Below are 23,273 nucleotides of genomic sequence, written 5' to 3'. Positions count from 1 at the left end.
TTGCTCAGAAGTGAGGACCACGCTGTCTATTCACTTACGCATTTGGAGACACCAAAAAGTTAAGAGGAATTGAGCCAAGTGTGCAAAGCTTCACTTGACTCTCTGCTGACCCCCCCCCTTTCAAGACTGTCCTTGATTCCAAGCTATTTATTTCACAGTAGCACAATGCAAGCTGTCCAGCTGCCCTGTTTGCAGCTAGGAATTGACTGGAAAGGATTCTGCAGCAGGGTTATTGCTAGATGGCTTTAAGCCAGGCTTTTACCAACTGAGCTTATTACTGACAGTGCAGGAATAAACAAAGGCATCTAATGAGCGCTGCAAGAATTGTAGAAAATTCTCTCCACCACACTGATGTCCCATTTCTTTGTGGTTTTATTTCACAAGGGCCTTAAAACCCAATGACAAAGAGGACTATCTCAGAAGCGAATTAAATCTTTGTACATGCTTTCTTCCTTTTTCTACTTTAAATGGTTTTACCTCCTGTGTAATCCTTGATAGCTAAATATTCTTATTTACTTTCATATAATATCATTAAGTACAAAATCTTATTACATAGTATTATTTCAGCTTACATTTGAAGTGGCACTTAGTAGACTTTTAAAAGCTACACAAATAATCTGCAACATTCTTCAGAAGTATCTTACAAAGTGTTCCTTCTTAATACTGCATATTAAAAAATAGATCTGGACAATAATAGGTCACTGTTGCAGGATACATAAAGTATTTTTCCTCAGACTTTTCAGAAATCATTCATAAACCTATTTTTGAGAAAATCCAGACATCTTAGAGGTTTGGAGGTTGTTTTTTTTCTTCAGACAAATTTCAGTGAGAAACAGTGAAGAAGTTTTTCACAGGTGATACCTGAAAGTTGGTTCCATCTTCTCAAAAGGAAGTGTTGAAAAGAGGGAGATAGCTGAACTCACTGTAAACTAATGTTCTGCATCAGTCCTCCATCCTAAACCCCTGGCTCCTGTTTCAATTCCACTATTTGGGATGCTTACCTACACAGACTTCTAGTAAGAAAGTTTCATTTTAAGAAAGAAGAGAACACCTGGGAAACATCAGGAATATTACAGATGGCAAAGCTGTAGCCACGTAAGGTTATGCCAGCAAGGGAAAACTTAGCAGTAGAAGAAAAGGCAGAATTTATCAAATCTGAGGTTAAGTCTTCATAAAATAAATAAGGTTTTACATAAGGGAAGCATATGCTACATTGAAAAAAAAACAAACAAACAACACTTAACTGCAAATTGCATGATTTGAACAACCATGCCATGAAATCCTGAAGCTTGATGTTGCAATAATCTACATATGTAGTCTAGAAGAGAACAGCCAACATAACGGGCTAACCTTATCTGTCAGACTCCTCTTCTCTCTGCGATCATTCTCATCAACCTCCATGTTTTCGATTCCTGAATCCACATCTACCTGGGACATGCTGTAAGTGGAAATAAGAGGAAAAAGTCCATTAACTTGCAGAAAGCTGCAGACAGTCCTCTGTATGATGCTGACCAAAGGAACATCACCTTAAGCAGCCAAGAAAGAACCAATGTAACAGCAGTGGACATATGCACAAAGAGCATTTAAAAGTCACTGGTAGATAAATGCTTCTCATGTTACATTTATTTTGAATTCAAGAAACACAATAGTAAATTTCTTCAGCAGGCAATACAAACCACATTGCTATCACATTCCATAATCTTTTCTTTTTTAAATAGAATAGTTGAATCATCCCCAACAGACATGCTCATCATTTGATGTCTGAGATGATGCTTTGTCTTTTATCATTTCAGGTAAGGAATTACCATCTAAGACAGACTAGAAAAAACATCACAATGGTCTAAACAGTGTGTCATACTTAAGCATTTGAACCTATTGTATTAACATGGCTGGAAGTGAGAAACAGCAGAATATTTTCCTGTGTAAATGGTTTCGATGATTAGCACAGTGCAACATTTTCTGGCTTATACAAACTGCTTTCTTATTATTTTTACCTTTTCTCACAGGAGACACTATCAATATCCATGCTCTGAGACCGAGAGAGAGATTGAGATTGTGTTTCAAGGCTGTTAGATGGAGAACTGCTGAGTGAACTCACTCCTTCGCTGCTCTGGCTTCGGTGGGCTACTCCTAAAGAAAAGACACCACCAAGATTACTACTGCAGAGATAAGAAGGCACTACACAATCACTTTGATGGAAAGGGAGAGGGAATACTGTTCTTCAGTACAACTGTTAGGCATTCTTAGTAATGTATTAGGAAATAAACGTTAATAATAATCACATTTGACTAAAGATAATGACATTCTCTATTTTCCTTTGCAGCAGCAATATAGTAATGCTTACCTGCATTATAACACAGAACAAAATTTGCATCCATGAGTGCTCAGAGACTCACTCCCATAATAAAAAGTGCTGGAAAACCGTCTGGACTTAAAATCTGATATGGTCTAGCTAAGTGAATGATGTCAGGCTTTGACGAATACTTAAACTTGACTCCAGCACAGTTAATGAATTAGCACGGACTTAAAACAGTGTTCAAAAAAAAAAAAACCAAAAAACTATAGCCTTTCACTCATGTGCATCCTTCTGTTTCCAGCCTCATCAGGTGAGAAGTGAACATCAAATCTATATCCTAAAACACAACATACATGGAACACGTAAAGGTGACCACTGAAGAGCAAGTCTGCTTTCAGTGGGATTTTGAAACAGGGGTTAATTTAAAAAAAAAAAAAGTCCATGCAGATGTTAAAAATTAAGTTAAAAAAAACACAACAGCTAGTTTAAAGGAACATCACTGAAACAGTTTGCTGAAGAACAACTAGATATTCAGCATGGGAAGTAGGATAAGTTGCTTCATTGTACCACTCTGAAACTCCTGTTCCACTTCCCTGTGCTTAAGAACATTTTACATTTAACTCCTCCTTATTTAAGTTGGAAATTAGTATCGAGAAAACACTGTGATCTTCACATAAAAGTGGAAAAAAGCGTGAGGTCAAATTAATTTGCACTGGTATTCAGAAAATAATTGAACAAGCAGATTACCCAAACAGCCACCTTCTGTAGCTGAAGACACCTAAGAGCACCTTGCTAGAATGCGTAAGTAACTTGCATCCACCACAAAATCCTTTGACTTATAATTTTACTCCAGTTTGTTCAAAGCTTCTTTGTTTTGCTTAGTATCTTTCAGGCTCTAACTGGATATTATCACTCCTTCGAGAAAGTTAGGTTTTGCTTAAGCACCTATTTACCTATGTTAAATGTCTAAGAAATATTTCACCCAGGAAGCAGGAAAACATCAAGCTGTCCATTTAGAACTGGTGTTTCTATTTCCTCCAGTCCCAGGATTGCAAGGATGGCTATTACAGCTCTGACACTGCAAGCCCTTGCAGGAGGCACAGACCCAAACCCCCCAGCACAGTCTCTTCCCGAAACCCAAGGATACAGAAACACCAAATGCATCCTCTGAACTAAGATGCTCAGGTCAATCGGGTTATACCTATATAAAGGCAACTTTCAATAGCCGAACTTCAGTGATGCAGTTTCCCCGCAGGTAGCACCTAGCGGAAACAATATCCACGGCAGGGGAAGGCTGGCTTCAGGAGGGTATTCCAGCATGTCTCTGATTTAAGATATCCCAGTGACAGCCCTGCTCTCTTTCAGCACATCAGTTATAAAGAGGCAGTCTTCCTCGAGTCCTACCAAGGCACAATCCTTTCACCTCCTCCTCCTTCCCAGCTCGGTGGATAAGGGGACTAGAGCAAACATGGGTTATCGTGGTGAAGAGCACGCTGTCCTACATTTTTTTGGGGTCTTTCTGCCAGGTAAATGTACTTTACCCACTGCACTGCAGCAGTCAGTACCCGGCCTCTTTAAGCACAACAGCATGCAAGGACTTGTAAAAGTTACAAAGACCACACACCCAGTACGCGTGGCTGTCCATGAGGCACTATTTTTAGGCTCTCCAAAATATTTTTGAAGTGCACACAAAATAAATGATCACACTTTCCATGAAACCAATGCATGAATCTGATCTCATCGTGACATGCAACTCCTTACAAAAACAGATGCTTCCAAGGACATTATTCTGATGGGGCTGCTTTCTGTACATCCAAATGGTTTTAAATCCTCTGCAGTCATTTCAGTCTACTGCTGCAAAGGAACTCCTGCAAACCACACAGCGTTAGCCAAGTCCTCGTTTATGCTAAACAAATACAGCAGATAATCAGTTGTCAAGATTTTTTCTTGATTTATTCCCAAATTTCACCATATCCCTTATCCTGATGAAAAAAAAAAAATCATGCCTTATTGAATTGCTGCTATGACTGGCACTCCAGGAAGCAAACACTATACTGGCTAGATACCTTCTGTTGCTGGTGATCAAACAGTCCAGTCTGTGTATTTAGCAACTGTCCAGTGCAGATGGATGAACTTGTTAAACAAAAGTCTCTAAGGTCTTAACTGTAAGACCACTTTAAACCACAACAAACCTGTCCGCCAATGTATGAACATTTCTACCCTCAGGTAAGCGTTTCCACACGTCCTGTTCTGTTGGCATTTGTGTTTATACAGTTGTGCAGTAAGATGGATCAGGACCTCATCTGTTTGAAAACTAGCCATTAATTTTTTTTGTGGGTTAGTTTCCACCTGGATCAAGTCCACAATCCACCTCACCACAGAGTTGCTACTGACAGCAGAGCGAGAGGCAGAGAGAAACACTCCTTTCAGCAAGGGCCGGACCTAAGAGGGATTAAAATAGTCATGTAACCACAGGATGAGTGAACGCAGCAAGTGAACTCTGCACTATTCATAAAATAAATAAGTGAAATAAAAGACACCTTTGCTTCTGGGTTGCTGTATATAATCATGAGGACAATATGCAGTGTTAAATTCCAACTGCAATGTGCTTTGCTCAGGAAATGCTTTTGGTAACTTTTCTCTGGCCTGCCCTGGATAAAAGACAGCAAAATAAGCAGAAAGCAGTGCCTTCCAGATATCTCAGAGCAGCACTGTAAATAATTCATTTACAAGCTACCAGAAGACTAGAAATCTCAATTTATTGTTCTTGCCGAAGCAAAAAACATGACATTTCAGAAAGCAAATTTATTAGGATTTCTGCATGCTTACTGAGGATCATCAGAAAATTATTTCTATCAAATTATTAGAAACCATATTGAAAACCTGCTTAAAACAATCTTGACGTATTTGTTGTGAGATTGGTTTTGTGACCCTCTTAACACAAAACACATCAAACAAGTTGGCAGATGAGAACACCTTACTGCAGAAACATGCCAATTTGTTTCTATTTCCAAGATACACAATTGTAAATCAAAATATTTTAGGTCAAAAGTGGCATTATATATATGAATACGGTCTTGACCTCTCTACAGAGACTCTCCCAACTTTCCATGCTTTCTACATTGTCTAACTTTAATAGATCAAGAACTATTCATATCTTCCAAAGTAAGTGTCATTTATATATATTACACTTGTACTCACTGCGGTAAAAACTGGAATTGTCAGAACCTTGATTTTTCAAAAACATTGCAAAGTAACAAACGAGAAAGCAAATAATTTATTCGTATGTTGATAATGCAAAGTCACAGCCTACTATGTTTTATAATACCAAACGTTTGTAATTAAGGATCAGAAATGAACTTGGGACTCATTGTTAAACCATATGTAGCAGTCAAACATTAAGAACTGTGTTGCAAGACTGGAAAGCTTTTTTCATTGCTCCTTGGTAGACTGGCATTCTATCCGTAATATTCCTCAACTTCAAACTGTATTACAAACTTAGCAATCTTTGGTAAGATTTTAAATACCATCCATAGTGTACTGATACCTGGAGAAGAATTGTATCTAACCATTTATTTTTTTGGAAAATGGAAATCAGAGTACCTTCAGTCACTATTTTAGAATGTTTCTTTCTGAAAATTATTTTTAGTAAGAGCAGAACAAACAACAATAGCATTCATGCTTTCAACATAAGGAATTGCATAATCTGCAGCACAGATGTAATAAAAATTGTTGTCACTCAGACATCAACCTACCTGATGCACCAATTGGAGAGGTAGCTGGGGTCATGCTGTGGACATTTAGGCCTAGACTATGGGATGGCCCCGGGGTTGGTGCAACTGCAGGTGGTCCTGGCGGGGTCTCTCTCTGCGGTGATGTAAGTGGTGTGGTCGGCTGGGAAGACGGCCCGCCTGCCAACCGAGCAAGGCGCCTTCGACGGATCTGCACAAAGGAAATCAAACATAAATGCACAAATTCATTTGCATGGGCACACACATGTACACCCCACTGTCTCCCCCCTTTGCACCTCCCACATGGTATGGGTATTTATTCCTGGAACACTGCAAACAGAGCAGCTTTACCTGATAACCTGTAGCTGAGTCTTATTGCCATTCTTTGCTCTGTGTGACGATATTAAAGTACCTCTGATGTTTATTTTGAACATATGTATTTGCTGCCTTGGAAAACCATCTGCACTGAGAATTTGTCCTTCAAACAGTTGTGTAAGACAAGTTTAACATTTACTATTCGGCTATTTCAAAACCTCTAACACACCTCCTGCTTTATTTTGGCATTTGATTAAACAAACGGCATTAATCTGATAAAAAGGATAATATGAACATGACCTTTGCCTTAATTTCACACCACGTAATACTAATAAAAAGTTCTGCTTAAGAAGATCCAACAGAACATTATTAAAAAAAACATTGTCCACTACCACGTGAAACAGATCTACAACACTGGAAAATCTACCAGGCAACTGCCGGATGGAAGCATCTCAAGTAGAAACTGAAGACAGTAAATTACATCCTCTCATCACCTGGAGAGGCTCAACTAAACTGAATTAAAAAAATCAGGTTTTGCACATTACTAATAGGGTGTAGTAGCATCTGCCTTAAAAATCTAACTTCAGTATACTATTGTGAACCTATTTATTAAAATTAGTCTGTGACTGCACAGCACTAATATGATGCATGAGAAACAAATGGGCAGAACAACTTATAGAACTTGTAACTTATGACCATGAAGCTTGGAGCATAAATGAAAAAAAATTATACAGGCTGCCTCAAAGGATCTAATACAAAAGCTTCAGCTACAGATAAATGAAAACATCATATTCGAGGGTGCCCACACCCAGCAAAACTAAGCCATTCATTTTATTCCTTATTTGCGTTCCGATGCCCGAGCGCTGAATGCAATATATCGGTTTTCATCTCTGCTCATAATCCTGAAGAACTGCCAAGCAAGTGAAAGAGCGAACAAAAGATTTGTGTCAAGTCAATGTCTATGCCACATCACTGTAGTCATTTAATGGTCTGTGAAATCTACCCCAAGAGGAAGAAGAACAGATCAAATTAAATCAGACTTCAAAAACTGTGGGAAAACAGTGTCTGGAACAACATCTCTACCATGAGTGCTGTCACCACACGATTATGGAGGGCAGCTACAAAATAAATCCTTTTTTGTTGTTGCTCTTAATACATTTTAATCATAGTGTTTTTCTGTTTAACTCCTCCTCCTCCTTGAGCAAAACAGGAGAGCTTATTATTGCATAAACAGTTTAGTTTTGTCACAAGTAGATACTGTACATACTAGTGTCTCTCAAAAAGAAATCTAAAAAGTTATCTCAATTTCTCTCTCAGAATTGTTATCTGGAAGAAAAAAAATACCAAAAGAATTCTCACTCCTCAGAGGCATACCTGAGATCATGCCAGCCACACATCCCCGTATCTATTTTCCCCACTGCTGAATCCAAATGAATTGTTCATAGCTCACAAAGCTAAAATATAACAAGTTAAACAACCTGAATTGAAATCTAATTAGGGGGCTGATTTAAATTTTTAAAAGCTGTTTCTTTATCATTCATCTAATCCATAACTGTGTTTTTCAGATAGTGGAACAGCAAGCAGGAATAGAGGGGGAAAAAAACTAAGATGCACACAAACCCCCCATATATGCAGAAGTGGCTGAAGGAGAAAAATTAAGAAGTTATGCAGAGATCAAGAAAAATAAATGTGATGTGAAACTCCTCCCCAAGTGTTGATATTCTTTCTTGCTAGCCATTTCCTTTCTAACACCAGATTTAGAACTGTATGAGGAACACACAAATGTATTCAAAATGTTAATATTCATCAACTTATTTATCATTTATTCTCAAATACAGTCAAACCTTGATTACTCAAACAAGCTCATATCCCTCACAAGGTATAATTTGCACAAATCCTCTTCATCAACTCCCAGCTTCAAGCAAATAATTGAGGTCCTCTGTGCCACTCGACATTTCTTCATCTACAGAGCTGGAGTAGATCAACACCGAAGTTACGTCAATACCAGCTGCAATCAATGCTTTAGAAACAGGACACCGAGCTGGACCTTTTGCTGTTTGTTTGCCACTCTGAGTCCATCAAGCAAGCACCTATCCTTCTTACGGACCTACACTGCAGATTGTCAACTGCCCTGAAGAAACTCTGAAAAAAGACAGAGGTAACAGCGGAACCTGCAGAGACACCGAGATGCTTTTAGATAAGATACTGCAATTAAAGCAATACAAGATTTTCCCTATTCGTTTAAGGATGACAGACAAATTATACTTACCCTTCCTACTGCTGAACAAATTAACATAAAAATATAAATACATTCTGAATATTTTTACACTGAAAAAGAGACAGATTTCATGAAGGAGGTTACATCTAACGATGGTTAAAAAAACAGATTTGGTTCCTAGATACCCAGTTACCATATTCCTCTAGGTTTACATAATATTTTCAAGGAAATCTGAAATTTGATTTGAAGATTATGGACTTAAGTAAGAGAGGAAAAAATGGGGGTTTGAGATACGATGCTCAAATGGGAAAGCCGCAGGCTGAAAGAGAGGTCTGAGAAGACAGCGTAAAACCAGTGCACACCTTCTACCAAATTAAATCACTTGGGCCTGGAGACTGAACAGCATTGAGATGTGGGAATAAGAGAGAATTTCTGCTTGGGGCACAACGTGGGGACTTGGACAATGTAGTGTGTTTGTGCAGTACTGGGCCCAAATGAGGCCCTGACCTCCTGCCTCCTCCTAACACCAACCATAAGCTAGAATTGCGGGTTCAAAGTCAGTGGCCTGGTTTCATTTTGGGTTACGTGACTATCCACATCACCATGAAATAACACGTGGGTTTTTTGTATTAAATGTTTTGTTAGGGACATTTTGGGTACCTCGGTAATACCCAACCCTTGAGCTCAGCAATAACTACTTGCACTAGCGACCTGTGACAGGCTGTTACACATCGTTAAGTTACCTAATAATGACAAGTTATTTGGGACCAATTACTCCATGGGCATTCTTTGTTCCATAGTCTACCTTCCCTACAGAGCACAACTCCGTAATATATGCTTTAAAGGGTTAATGAAGAAATCTAATTGGCTGAATGGAAACGGGACATTGTGTTTTTAATTAGTACTGGTTTTGCTGGACACATCTGGACTGTGTCTCAGGATAGTAACGCTCAGAAATGCATTTTGGATCTTACTGAACTTGTAAACAACTCTTAGCTGGGCACACTACAACAAAGATGTTAAAATAGCACCCTGCTAAAGACAGTTAACCAATAATTCAATTACACAGCAAACCAGTAAAGACACAAGCAAGAGGACTGGTCCCTCAGGTTCACGTACCCTGTTTGCATAAAACGTCCTGAGTCAACAGCTGTTTCAGTAGCAACTGCTCAGTGAGATTTTAAGGAAAATTTTTATCCTTCCACAAGCATGGCAGAGCTCCAAATTTGTACAGTAAGAGGTAATTTGAATGGATTACCTTTATTTTCTTGCACCCTTTACAGCATGTTAATAGATTTTAAGGAATGCTGATCATGGTCTATGCTCAGAAGGCACAATGCTAAACTACTCAAAAACCGTATGTAAAAAGAGGCTAAGTTTACATCATTCTTTCCCACTTTATGCCATGCTTGGTTTCCTTTTGCTTTTTTATATGCAGTCCCTATTCTCACTGTGTTATTTATCACTGATGTTAAGTTTCATACACAGAAAATGAATTTTCTCCCCATCTAAAGATTTTAGTATGGTCTGTAGTAAAAGACAACTTTACTGCTTTAATAAACACCAAAAAAAAAAAAATCAGTGAGAAAAAAAAGTATATAACTTCTTGAAGTTATAATATACTCTATAAGACCAAAGCCATTAATCAATTGAATCCCATCTCTCCTCTTTTAAAGTTAAAACCTGTTAATGTTATACTTATGTTTCAATATAAGGAAATAATCAATTAAGTGTTTTTTCTCCTTCAGCTAATGCCAAATAAGAAGTTTTTTCAGATAGAACACGTATGTAAGATAAAGACATTTCTATTTTAGAAGGCTCTTTTTCTATGCAGTTCAATTCTGATGCAGGATCCACTGCATCAAGTAACAGTAAATGGTGATGTGGTATTAAAATTGACTTGGCTCTGCCTTTACAATGAGGGGCCCATTAACAATAAAAAGTGACAGCACGACTCTCTTAAAACGCTACAAGATTAAGCTTGTCTGAAGCAATCACCTAAAAGACCAATCAGTTCTGCTCCTAGCTGAGCTGCACTAGAAGGACATGGGCAAACTCCAAGTCACTTGGGACAAACATTTTGCCAGAATAGGTGGATGAGTCCCTGCCGGAGAGCTCATTTTCTGCAACCTCAGTTCACAATGCAGCACTCCGAATGATGTCAGAGACTTGCAGAAGCAGTGACACAAACAAGCTTACACAGATCAAACAACTCCGAAATCATAAAACACCTCATAATCAAGACGCAGCTTATATGAAGGATCACAAGTAAACAAAGCACTCATAAAATACAGCTATAAAATTAAAGATGCCTTTTCATGGCAGAGATGACAACACTAGCATCCTACCCCACTCTCCCCACCATCGGAATTGGGCTCCTTGTCTCAGTGCTTCCCTAGCCTGTAAGGACATCATCAAATAAACAGCATGAAGCATTTCCTCCCAGTTCCTGCTGCAACGTAGCAGGATTGCTAAATCACGAGGCACAACATAACCAAAACAACTTTTTGGAATACAAACCTGAGGGATGGCAGTGGTCACCTTGATCTACAACCCAGCCATAACATACGGTACAGCACAAAAATAACTTCTTTTGATCTTCCTTGAGTACAACTATAACAAGAAGCCTAGGCTATAGCTGATCTGATAACCACACATTACACACAACACACTTTGATATGAACCCATATTTTAAGGAGGGGAGAGAAGAGTTGAAGATGCACACGAACTGGGCAGCATAGTGGGAAACTCCCTACATCCTGATCAACACCATGGCAGAATTCATTTGAGAGTCCACCAACATGTAAGCAAAGCGTAAGATCTTAGTTTATACTAAAAAAAAAAAAAAAAAAGAAAAAAAAAAGTGGGAGCACCCTTTTAAGGGAACAAACTGGAAATAGTTCCATGTCTGATGCTGAGCACAACACCTATGGCTTTGAAGTGAAAGAATGAGAGGTTAAATTGAAAAAGAGCAAATTAAAAGGAAGACTCAGAACATTGGCAAGCCTGTTTCAAGGCAAAACTACATTCAATATAAGATCCCCCACACACCTTGCTTTTCAGCAAAGACCCCGAGAAAGCAATATTTTGGGTGCTGACTGCATAAAAGAGAGTGTTTTTTGCAATTATTTTTTGAAATCACAGGCAGAAGACGCACGCAACGCCTGTCGCTCAGCACAAAGACATCCTCCAGAGGCAGGCAGGCGGAAGGCGGGGGACGGGCAGCAGAGCAGCAGCCAGACCCCATCCACAAGCCTCGGGGGGTGCTCGGACGTGGGGAGAAGGCAGGGGGCGAAGCTGGCAGCACCCTGCGGGCACGGATCCCACCGGGATCTCCCCCACAGGACCCAGCGGGGCCGCCCTGGGGGGGGCCGAAACCCACCCTCCCCGCTCTCCCAGCCTCACCTCGTCCGCGCTCAGCTCCTCCATCGCCTTCCTCTTAATGGTGACCGCACCGAGGGCGCTTTCCTCCGCCCCGCCGCGGGGCAGCTCCGGGGGAGCGCTCTGCCGCCGCCGCCGCCGCCTCAGCCCCCCGGGCGCCTCACAAGGGCATCGCCGGGGCCGCCTCGCCTCGCTCCTCGCCTCGCCCGCCCCAAACCCGCTGCTACCGCAGCCCGCGACCCCCTCTCCCGCTGCTCGGCTGCTGCTGCCGCTTCCGCCGCCGGCCCAGGGGGAGCCGCAACCGCCGCCCCCCACCCGCTCCCCTCAGCCCCGGCCCCCGCCCGCGCCGCCGCCGCTGCCCCGCGCAGGGATTATTCATCAAAACAACAGGGCGGCGGCCGCCATCTTGCGGCGGGATCACGTGAGGCCGCCGAGGGCAGCGGGCATGCCGGGCCCCGCGCCGCGCCGGCCAATGGCAGGGCCGGGAGGAGGCGGCGGGGAGCGCGGGGAGAGCGCGAGGGGCGGGGCCGAGCGGCCGCGAGTCGTGGCGGGCAGGGAGGGAGGGAGGCGAGGGGCCCGGCGGCGCCATGGCAACGGGGGGGGGTGAGGGCGGTGCTGAGGGGCAGCGGCCGGGAGGGGTGGGTTTGAGGTGGGCATGAGGGGAGCGGGGGAAATGTCCGCTTGTAGGGGCGTCGCCGCTTGCCCACAGGAGGGAGAAGCCTCAGAGAGATGTGGGGAGCCACCTGCTGTGGTGGCACCGACCTCCAGTTGTGGGTCCTCTCATTCCCCTCATGCTCCTTGAAGACCCCTTCATGGGTTCTCCCGCTTCACACCTTGAAGGGCTTAGCCAGCTTCTCCGTGGCCCATAATTAATCTTTTTGTTGAATCATTACACTCAGTGTGATATGCTAAGGGAAAGCTGAAGCACTGAGCACTCAATACTGGGCCTTACCCCTTACTCTCGTTTGAACCTGATGTATATTTTTCCCCGTCCTGTGGAAAAATATCTAGAGATCTGCATCTAGTCATAGAATAACAGAATTTTGCAGGTTGGAAGAGACCTCTGTAAGATCATCCCGCCCAACCTTTAACCTAGTGCTAAAGTCCACCACTAAACCGCACTGCTAAGCTCTACATCGACACATTTCTTGAAGACCTCCATGACGACTCCACCGCTTCCCTGGGCAGCCTATGCCAGTGCCGCCCAATCCTTAAAAATTATATTTGTGTGGAAAATATTAACCTTTTCGTTCTCTTCCTTTTCTTTCCCCGTCAAAAATCGTACTCCAGTTAGAGAACAACGTGGCCAGGGGCTGTGCTGATTGGAGGTGAGTCGGATGTTTGCTTCCCACTCCATGTTACATCAGTTACAGGACAGGTAGGCAAAAAGCAAAGGGTTTTGAAAAGCTGCTCTTTTGGAAGAGGACAAAAACAAAAACAACAAAAAAAAAGGAGTTGCATCAGCAGACTTGCCCTTAGGATGAACAGTCACTAGTAATAAGATCTTAGTAGACAGCTCTGTGCCGTGCCGTGTAGTTTGACTCAGCTGGTGAAAGAATCCCATAAAGGAAGGACAACAGGATGTGAGACGGAAGCAAACCAGTCGGTGTGAACAAGGAATCAAATTAAGACATATTTCCTCAAGTACCACGAGTAATTATAAAGCAATACAATTGAACAGCTCCCGTATTTTATCCATATGTTAGGCAGATATCCTTGCTACTGTATTTCAGCACACACCTTTCTTAACTTGATAGGGGCTTTTTATTTTTTTGAATAAAAATGTTTTGGATGACTTAACTGAGTTACCCAAAATAGAGAACAAGTTCTCTTGTAAATAAATGGATCATAATATATACTACTGGTCTTTTTGTTGAACACCTATCTATCCTTACCATTGATATTAGATTATGTTTTATCTCGTGTTTCTTCGTCTTCTTCGGACAACGTTTAATTTTGTTATATTTTGTCATTTGGAGTTGGGGCTGTAGTCTAAAACACTTGCTAGTTTGTTCTTCCACTAAATTGGTCCAGTTTGTTCCATATAGTAAGTGTGAAGAACATTATCCAAGAAAATGGCTAAGACACACAAATGTATGTCTTAAAACACAATTTTTAAATATATGCTTCTGAGTGAAAATTAGTAACCTTGATGGTGCTTCTCTTGCTGTCATGGAGACACCAGGTCATGGTCATATACCACCTGTATAACTAACATTTTTATTTTCATATAATCTTTAAAGAAACTGTTTTACAGAGTGTGAATCCTGGCTTTTCTTTTGAATTTTTGTTGTCTATTTTGATTGTAAAATCCAGAAGGCAACACATATCCTTCCATCACCCATCTATAAAGTACTTTTACATGCAGCCAATATATTTTAAACTCATGTAATACACATGGTCAGCAGTTACACTGACTAAAAAACTTAAAGGCAGGTTGCTGAAAAAGTTTCACCACCAAAGCTTTAGAGATAATTGAAGTGGTCTGAAACACCTTTGAATAAAACCCTTCAAATGCTTCCCTGGGGAATTTTGTTTCTGTCCTTCAGTTATAGAGTTCAAGTGCATGTCTTCTTGGCAAAAAATATCTTAATATCTTATTTATGTATTTATTTATTTATTTTGGCCAGTCACAGAATATAGGGCTGTTCCCTTTCTTTTTCTCACCTTGAATTTCAGGATGCTTAATTTGTATTTTATAAAAACATGCAAAATGGTTGGCATAAAAATGAAATTATAAGCGGTTCTCTCACTGTAGTGGCTTGTCTCATCCTGAAGATCTCCAAAGCATCCTCAAGTGAGTTCTGCATGGCATCACCTGCTTTCAAATTAACAATTTGAAGAAGGAAGGTAGCAACAAAAAAATAATATCACAGCTGATAAGTCTTCTATAGTTTGTTTTTGTTTTTAGCAAAGGCTTCTGAATGGCAGCCTTACTACTGAAGTATTACAGTTCTAGTCATACAGTCTTTGAAGATTGCATTTTTCTGATTTCTACTTGGATTCTCTCCCTGTACTAACAGACTTCTTAAGATCATCATGGCCTTTCTGTGCTGCTTCTCAAGTACATCTGATTGGAACATACAACTTCAAGCTGTGCAGTTTAAGCATTTTTGCAACATTTAATGCCTAAAATACATGTACTGCTGTTGGAAACCTCAATTTTAAATAAAAAACAATATGTCGCAGTGGTGCCATCTAGTGGAATAGTGAAGCCTGTGGCTGTTGCAGTACACTGCCGGTAGACATGACAGAGCAGATTTGAGTCACTGTGTTGTTTATATCAGAGTAACGTGGTAGCATTAACCTTATTTCCAAGTAAGTAAAATCATCACTCAGTTCCATAAGGAAGACACTGTCAGGAATCATAGAATATATGTAATATTTTACTCCCAGTCCAACAGATTTCCCTGTCCAGAGTATGTCATTTCTTCATATTTTAGAAGCTACTGTACCTTTTTAGTCTGATGGTATCCCACATAATTACCACAAAAGCTCACGATGTTTTTAAGCCCTTCAAGCTTCAACAGGTTTTGTCTGCCTCATTTAGTAGCTGTAGTAATTCTGAACTGACAGGGAGGAAGAAGAAATGTCTGTAAGATTGGATTACTTATCTCTCCAAGTGTCAGGGGTAACTTCAATTTCCTTCAATTTCTACAAAAAAAAAAAAAAAAAAAAAAAAAAAAAAAAAAAAAAAGAAGTTCTAATTCATTTATTGTGCTTAAGCTAGGTTTAAGTTAAACTCCTCTGACTTTTTCCACTAGCAAGCCCATCCCTACAATACTAGAGTTACCAGGGAGATACATTGCACATGCAACAGGTTGGTTTGACCCCTTAAAGGTTTTTACAGGAGACAGAATTAAGCTTCTGTGCAACAGCACACAAGGTCAAAAATGAGAGATGTGTTAACCTAATTGAACAACCACGTGCAAGTAAGGCTTGAGTAGCATTGTTTTTACTGTGTGTGTGTGTGCTAATGGCATTAAATTGCCTCGCAGACTGGAACCTACGTGATTGCTCAAACCTCTTGTCATTATTGTGAGATGACACTATTTTGTCATAGGCTCGCTCCCCCTCTGGTAAGCTGAACTTAATTATTTTGACAACAAAGCAGCTATGGCACAACATAAAGTTTACATAACACATTTAAAATGCAAACAACGATAACTTCTCCTGAAATACTAATCTGCAGCTTAAGAAGTATTTTGAATAATTAACTTGTATCTTGTGATGTCCTCTTTACTTTTTACCACTCCCAGAATTACACAGGTTTAAGCTCTCCTCTTGTTTGATGTTGGCATGCCTGTTTAGACTTCTTATTTTTGTTTATTGTTCTGATTTAGACCAGTAGTTAACTGTAAACCAAGCCCTGTCATTTGTCTTTTTTCTCCTTCCCTCTGTCAATACATTCAGAAGACAGGTATTTAAGATTGTTTTTGGTGTTTATTAGCAAAAATCAGATATTTAACATGGCTAACAGACAGCATTTCCTGAGCCAGAAATATCATATCATTTAGATTAACAGGTAGAAGGAATCAACTCTTGTCTGTACAGCTATCATTGGACATGAGGATGCGTGGCCTCCTGTATATAGCTGTCTTTCCATGTAGGAACCAACACTCATATTCAAGCTCTCTTGAAGACTTGTCTACATACTTGATTCTCACAACGAAGTTCCTAAAAAAAATAATAATAAATTAAATATATAGTAATCAAAGGAATCATCTCCAAAGACGAACATCGATCATTTGCCATGAGTACTGACTATCATTCACCTGCTATGCTAGTAAGTTATGCTTAATATTCTGAATTTAAATATTCAAGAGAAAGAAAAATGAAACAGTAAAATTGTTCCAGCTAGGCTAGCTGAAAGCAGAATGTGTACTGTCAATTGCGTATACTACTGAGATGATAACTTGTGCATGTTATGATCACAATAAAAACTGTATTTTTGTCATAGATACAATTCTGAAATATATATACAAATCTGAAGTAAAGCAAATACCAAGTGGAGGTCATCTCCTTCAAGCCAGTGAGTCCAGCCCCTGTTCTTCTTCTCACCAATCTGGACACAGACAAGTTTGTCGTTGTCCCAGGTAACTAGGCTCTGTTGAAGAAGAAACAGTGTTCCTATATGTTATCTCAGTTCTGAAATATACCTACTAGTTAATATCCTTTTTGTGAAAAAATAAAATAAAATAAAATAAAATAAAATAAAATAAAATAAAATAAAATAAAATAAAATAAAATAAAAGACTAAATTCTATTATGCAGGAAAAAGTAAATTAAAGTTTCTACCTCTGTGTCACACTAGAAATAGTATTCTTGATAACTTCAGCTGAAGTAGCAAGATTGATGATGGCATCTTAATTCTGTAAGAACTTTTTTATTATTACTATTTTATATATAGTCAGTCTTACCTTGCATTTCCTGTTATCCAGGCCTTTATTGTCTTCTTCAAACTCTTCTCCAATTTTGAATTGGAGCATGTAGTCTCTGAATGTGCTTGTGGTATGGATAGATAACATGTCCCCATCCTGTTTGATCACTTTCTGAGGCTTCAGCATTTTTGCTATCTTGCGTGTTGCAAAATCAATACCTTTGACAGGAGAAAAAAGGATAAGTTGTGCTCATCACCAGCCATTCTGACAGCCAGGATTTACCTTTATTGCTTCTAGAAGCATTTCTTAAGAATAGCTTGCTATGCAAGGGTTTGATGGATTTTTTTAGTTGCTTTGGTTTTTTTTGTGTTGTTGGTTTGGGTCCCCCCGTCCCAAACTGTTATATGTTATACAGTTCAATGCATGTTCTTCAAAACTTGTTTTCCCCACACATACCCCTCAAGAACCCCTTCTTTATTAGATACAGAGAATAATTAATACCTATTCTTTCACCCTTTAAAAGAGGAAAGGCATTATGCAAAGTAACAAGAATTTTCTCTACACCTTAGAGTCAAATGAAAGACAGTCCTAAAATTGAATTACTCAGGCTCATTTTCAGGACATGCCACTGGCTATTAAGACCTTTTGAGTGCAACTAGGAAACATCACACTTAAAATATTGCCTATTTATCTGTAACAATCAGTTGTCTTGAACATCATCCTCATGGTCTTGGTAATACTGAGCTTGAAGTATTGCTTTTGGGGTTTATTCCTATTTTATTTATTTTTTTTTGTAGTGAATGTTTATTTATTTAGAGGAACAAACCATCTATTTAGCAGACAATAGTTACATGCTCTAGTTTTACATAAGATGAGGTGTTAAATTTCATTTAAAAATCCTTTATATAGGCAGACAATATTTATTATCATGGAAAAAAAAAAAAAAGTGAATCTATTGCTTATAACAAAATTGCTTTGTATTCAAATTTCAGATCTGGGGACTTGGGAATAAATCCTCATTATGGAATACCCTCCTCCCCCTATGACAAAACAGCAGGATGAAGAAAGGGAGAAGAGTTTTCAACATGCTAAAGCTATCGACTAGATGATTAAAGTAGGTCACCCAGCATATATATGGATAGAAAATAGATTGCATTCTACTTGCACATGCAATTACCTGCAAGGGATACTGTTAGCAGTCAGCTTACACAAGTCTACAAGGCAGAAAGAGGTGGCAGGGGTAGGTGAGGGGAAGGGGATATGCAGGGTTACCTGCTGTCAGTCTATAATTAGCTTTGCACATGAAAGGTAATAGAGTACCAAGAACTTTTAGTTCTCATTACAGCACCATTAATATCTCCATAAAGATCTGAATAAGATAAGAGGTTAACTTCAAGCACATGAGGAAAGGGATAGTTAGAAGGACTGCTCAACAGGTCACAGAATAAGCGGTCTTGTGAGCTGTTTAAAGATTCATGATACTAAGCAAAACAGTTGCCTTGAATTGACAAATACACAAGAACTTGTTTGTTATTTAGTAATTAACCCTAAGACTAAGTAATTAACCCTAAGACTAGACCTAAACTAAGGTCTATACGTTTGTTCTGAAAAGCAAGAGAAACTCAGTGGACAGAGAGAACTCTCCCTCATCTCACATAAAAAGTATTCAGAAGTTCTCCTTTTAACAAGTACCAGGCTGAGTTCCTGGAACCTACCAGGATGCCTGGGTTACAGGCTAAAATAATTGCTAGTGCTATGTAATTAATCAGCAAACAAATACCTCTCCATTGTTTTTCTGGACAAAAAAGCTTCACCAATATCTAGATTTTGAAATAATTCAAACACTTAAAATTCAGAAGGAATCTCATGGGGGAAGGAAGAAGGATAGAATGAGGTATTTCACCTACCTAAAGCCACCATATAGCCTTCAAAATTGTCATTGCTGACAAGGTTCCAGGTTCCACTGAAATCTACAGGCATTTCTAGACTGCAGAAAGAAGTTGCAATGAACCCCTGAGCAACAAGCAAAAATAAAGAAATAGGCTTCCAACCAGGCCTTATATGAGGAAGACTGTGGGTGGAATTACATCAGAGATCCTTTCTGATGGAGGGGAGGGGTACTGTTGCTGAGCCAATAGGTGACAGGACATTTGTGGATTAGCTTCGGCTGTGTTGGAGGGAAAAGTTCACAGTTTCTGAAATCTTTGTATGGAGCAAATGTTATTAACCCAAGAGTCACACAGTACAAACGAAAAACTGGTTAAACTTCTGTCTGTCTTGTATACTTTAAAGGGAATCACGGACACAATTTGTCATTAGTCAGATTCCTTGCATGTATTTTGGGTATGGGGGTTTATGATCTGAAATCTACGTATTTATTTAAAAGGTGATCTACCCACTGCAAATTCACGATGTTTTAGCAGGCAGGGGTTGACTGGTAAATTGTTCATGGTACTGTATCTGCAAGTCTTAAAGTAGTACTTATGATACAGGAATAGAACTAAGTAGAGTGTCTCATTGGTTTATTCCTGGAATGGATAATAGGCAGCATTGTTGTCTAGTGGCTGTAACAGGAAAGTGAGAGACCAATTGTTTTTGCATATGTTATTCTCTAATGTGACTCTTAACACAACTCTGCTGTGCCACAGTTTACCCATTTGTGTTCTGTACTTCTGTTAGATATATCTTAGGTAAATGGACATCCAAGCACACGGGAAACATGCAGAATGAACAGCAAATTCTCTGGTTTCCCTGGTGCTTTTATCAGACAGAAAGTTTATGTAACAGCTAAGCATGAGACAACAGATCTAGAGGCCAGAGATCTGTTCACAGTTCTACAGCTCTATATTTATCAGTTTTTCTAAAGGAAAGAAGTCAAATACCTGTTCTTGCAATTCACATTTAACTCCTAAAAACAGCTAATGACAATAAGAAATTCAAAAAGTAGTCATGTAGATAGAAGATGTGGCTCTCCCCTTGCTTTTTATTCTTGACGCATACAGTAAAGGGGAGATCATATGGAGCATTAATCCCGTTGATGCTTTATTAGGTGCTGTGCATTGTGCTAGAGTATATAGAGAGTATAGCACATGGTGCAGCTGGGAAGCTTCAATATTAGACTTCAACACAGTGAAATAAATTCCTTAAGTGATGACCCAGTCATATATTTTGAAAAATGAATAGAAGAACACTTCAAAGGGAAATGATATGTGAGGAATTTAGAAATAAGACTTGAATTCCTACAGAATACATACAATTCTCCAGTCACCTGCAGTTCTTCCATCTGTGGCCACTTTTTGCAAACCGTATGCCTAATTGTGACAATTTACAAAGTACATTTAAAAAGAAATGGGAATTTATAACCCTGAAATAGTAAGCAGTCTAGAATTTTGAAGTACTGGAGTTTCTTGTCTGTAAAATGGGGAAAACAACAGTTTCTAAATTTGTGCATATGTTTTAAGCATCAGCTTAATCCTACATTTTAATTTGTCAGATGGGACAATAACGATCATGACAGTGAAGGCTACATTGAAAGAAAAACCCAAAATTGATGGACAAGGGAAATCTTAACTGCTAGTAAAAAAAAGAATTGGGTATTCTGAATCTTGAATGAAAAAAATCACCTACAGCTACTACATTTACCTGGTCACTGATTCAGGTCAGGCTGAACAAAAGGATAATATTTTGCAGAGAAAATTGTTTCACTGAACTTTAACTACATTTTTGGAGATGACAGTTTGACCTATATGACTCACAGAATCATGTGAGTAGGAAATTAGGACGTCAAAGCTTCTTTCCTGTTTGCAGTTGGATATTGTTCTCTAACCTATACTAAACTGGGAATGGTACAGAGAAATGCAAATTAATGTTTCCCCTGGACTCCAGTAGTAGCATTTCACCCACAATTTGTTATTACAAGGTTACAATACTAAAAGAGCACTGTTGCAATACTATTGACTCTTCCAAGTAAAGAGAAGTCAGTACTAGTATAAATCCTCCCCAAAAGTCTGGATTAACTTTTTAGCTGAAAATTAAGATTGTGCTGATTGCCCAGGATGTGGTGCTTCTTTCTGTAAAACAGTTCAAAATCTCAAACTAAGATTTATGGAGGATACTCAGGTAACTATTTCAAGACTAAGCCAAGGAACTGTGTATGCAACTTTGTGAGAACTCCCTAGTGTACTGGCCACCTCCTGTGATGGTTCATTTCATCTTCCTCTATTTTTCCTTTTTTGTGGATATTTTTTCCATGTCCATCTTAATTGCTGTGCAGCACTGAGCTTATAAAACATTCTGCCGATGATGTAGCCTCATTACAGAAGTAAATTAAATGGTTCCTACTGCTGTTGCAGTATTTGTAAAATAATTTGAGTCTGAATTACTTATGTGGTATAAGGACCCTATGTGTTCTTAATTGAGTAGGACCAAAAGCAATAATGTCAAGAAAGCAAGCCTCATTTTTTTCTTGCAGAATATCTGTGAATGCATTACAACTCCTATAAAGAAGTTCAATGAACTGCATGATTCCCAAACCTTACAAGTATATACATTCTCTCTTAGACTTAGTCAACTCTTGCATGTTTTACTACTTGAACATTTCAGAATATGACACCTCACTGACTGTGATACTGATATTTAGAACTGATCGGGACAGCAGATTGTCAGTATATGTTTACTTCTAGTGTTGTAATAGGGAGATTTCTGGATCCCACTGGTAAAACAAAAGATCCATATTCACCACGATTTTTGAACAATATTCTGTTTTGTATAGACAAAACCATACTGACATCATTACTACTTAAAAGTTATGCAGTCATCAAACATCAGATTTGGTTAATGACTAAAATTATCATACTGCATGCAATTTATTTTATCAGAAGACTCATCACATATAACTACATTAAAACCCAGTGAAATAACTGTCTGAAGATCACAGCTTTATAAACATCCTGTTAAATATGCAGTTTCTCTAGAATTACACAGTGCACCAATATATAACAATGTAATTATTTGGAAGAATAAACCTAAAGTGCAGTTTTACTCTGAAAAGTGACCACATAAATGGGGTGCTTTCCTACTGGAAATATCTGCTCTGTTTATTCAGAAGCACACTTGTTGACGTGCATGCTGGAAATAACATTTTCCTGCTCTCTGTTCTTGTCAACCATCAAGAAAGACAACAGACGAAAGAATAACATAGATCTTATCCTTTTGCATGCACCATCAATAATACAGTTTATCTTCAATGGCAGTTTGATGCTAAGGTGTGACATAGGGGCTTAATATGTCCTTCAGTGCCTTTGTAACTGTTGATGATACATGAACCCAGCCTCATTATCAAGAGACTGTGTAAGCTTGCCTAAGCTCTAAGGGAAAAAATGGCACTGAGCACATTTGATGCAGAAATCACCCAGGAAAAAAAAATAAGATCTATGATGCTACTCTATGTCACAGTAGAGTTACAGATGACCTTCTAAGCTGTGCCTTGATTTTGTTACACTAAAAATTTCCTTGTACATTACCTGCAGACGCTGTGCCTTTGAAGAGGGGGAGTGAGAGAGTGGCTGTGGTGGAACTCAGCTGCCCACCCACGTAAAACCACCACAGATGGCCACCTTTACACAGCTAGCAGAACAGAGCTCCTAGTACATGGTAATTTTATAATATTATGAGACTCCAGGTTTGTATGTGTGATCCTAGCTCCACTGCAGGTTACACGTTCTCCCACTAGAATCTTTAATCTCCTGTTGGGTTCTATATGAGCCCTGCACATTCTAGGGCAACCGTCATGTTCTGTGTTGGGCTTCTGGCTTCCAGATTCACCCTAAGCTCTCAGTGAAGGCCACACCTCTGTGTAATTTTTTGGGAATCACCTGCCAGGGAAGAAGGATGACAGGTTGTCACAGTTATGATCCCAAAGCAAGTCCATGGTTCTAGTCTTGCCCACCACC

The 23,273-nt window shown here is 39.4% G+C and overlaps 2 protein-coding genes and 1 long non-coding RNA gene across 5 annotated transcripts in view; 1 reads left to right on the top strand and 2 right to left on the bottom strand.

Moving 5' to 3' along the window:
- UBE4B (ubiquitination factor E4B) overlaps positions 1 to 12,137 on the bottom strand; it is a 39,132-nt gene extending 26,995 nt beyond the window's left edge. For all 3 annotated transcript variants that reach the window (XM_021276866.4, XM_072026745.1, XM_005026350.5), the window contains exons 1-4: positions 11,966 to 12,137; positions 6,052 to 6,238; positions 1,995 to 2,130; positions 1,351 to 1,438 (exon numbers count right to left, since the gene is read on the bottom strand). In XM_021276866.4, the coding sequence (XP_021132541.2) occupies positions 1,351 to 1,438; positions 1,995 to 2,130; positions 6,052 to 6,238; positions 11,966 to 11,989 (435 nt within the window). In that variant the 5' untranslated portion in view covers positions 11,990 to 12,137. The remainder of the gene's footprint in view (positions 1 to 1,350; positions 1,439 to 1,994; positions 2,131 to 6,051; positions 6,239 to 11,965) is intronic.
- A 423-nt stretch (positions 12,138 to 12,560) lies between these two features.
- On the top strand, positions 12,561 to 22,974 carry LOC139999259 (uncharacterized). Its single transcript, XR_011804604.1, has 3 exons — positions 12,561 to 13,269; positions 18,315 to 18,436; positions 22,851 to 22,974. It is a non-coding gene; the product is annotated as an uncharacterized lncRNA (long non-coding RNA).
- Positions 16,365 to 19,385, bottom strand: RBP7 (retinol binding protein 7). Its single transcript, XM_005026351.6, has 4 exons — positions 19,230 to 19,385; positions 17,362 to 17,540; positions 16,947 to 17,048; positions 16,365 to 16,618 (listed from the first exon to the last, which is right to left on the bottom strand). The coding sequence occupies exons 1-4, from the start codon at positions 19,300 to 19,302 to the stop codon at positions 16,568 to 16,570; spliced, it is 405 nt and encodes a 134-aa protein (XP_005026408.1). The 5' UTR covers positions 19,303 to 19,385; the 3' UTR covers positions 16,365 to 16,567.
- Positions 22,975 to 23,273: the final 299 nt, after the last annotated feature.

This window comes from Anas platyrhynchos, chromosome 22 (genome assembly GCF_047663525.1).
Source record: "Anas platyrhynchos isolate ZD024472 breed Pekin duck chromosome 22, IASCAAS_PekinDuck_T2T, whole genome shotgun sequence".
Taxonomy (NCBI): Eukaryota; Metazoa; Chordata; class Aves; order Anseriformes; family Anatidae; genus Anas; species Anas platyrhynchos.
This window is presented reverse-complemented; position numbering and strand designations above follow the sequence as displayed.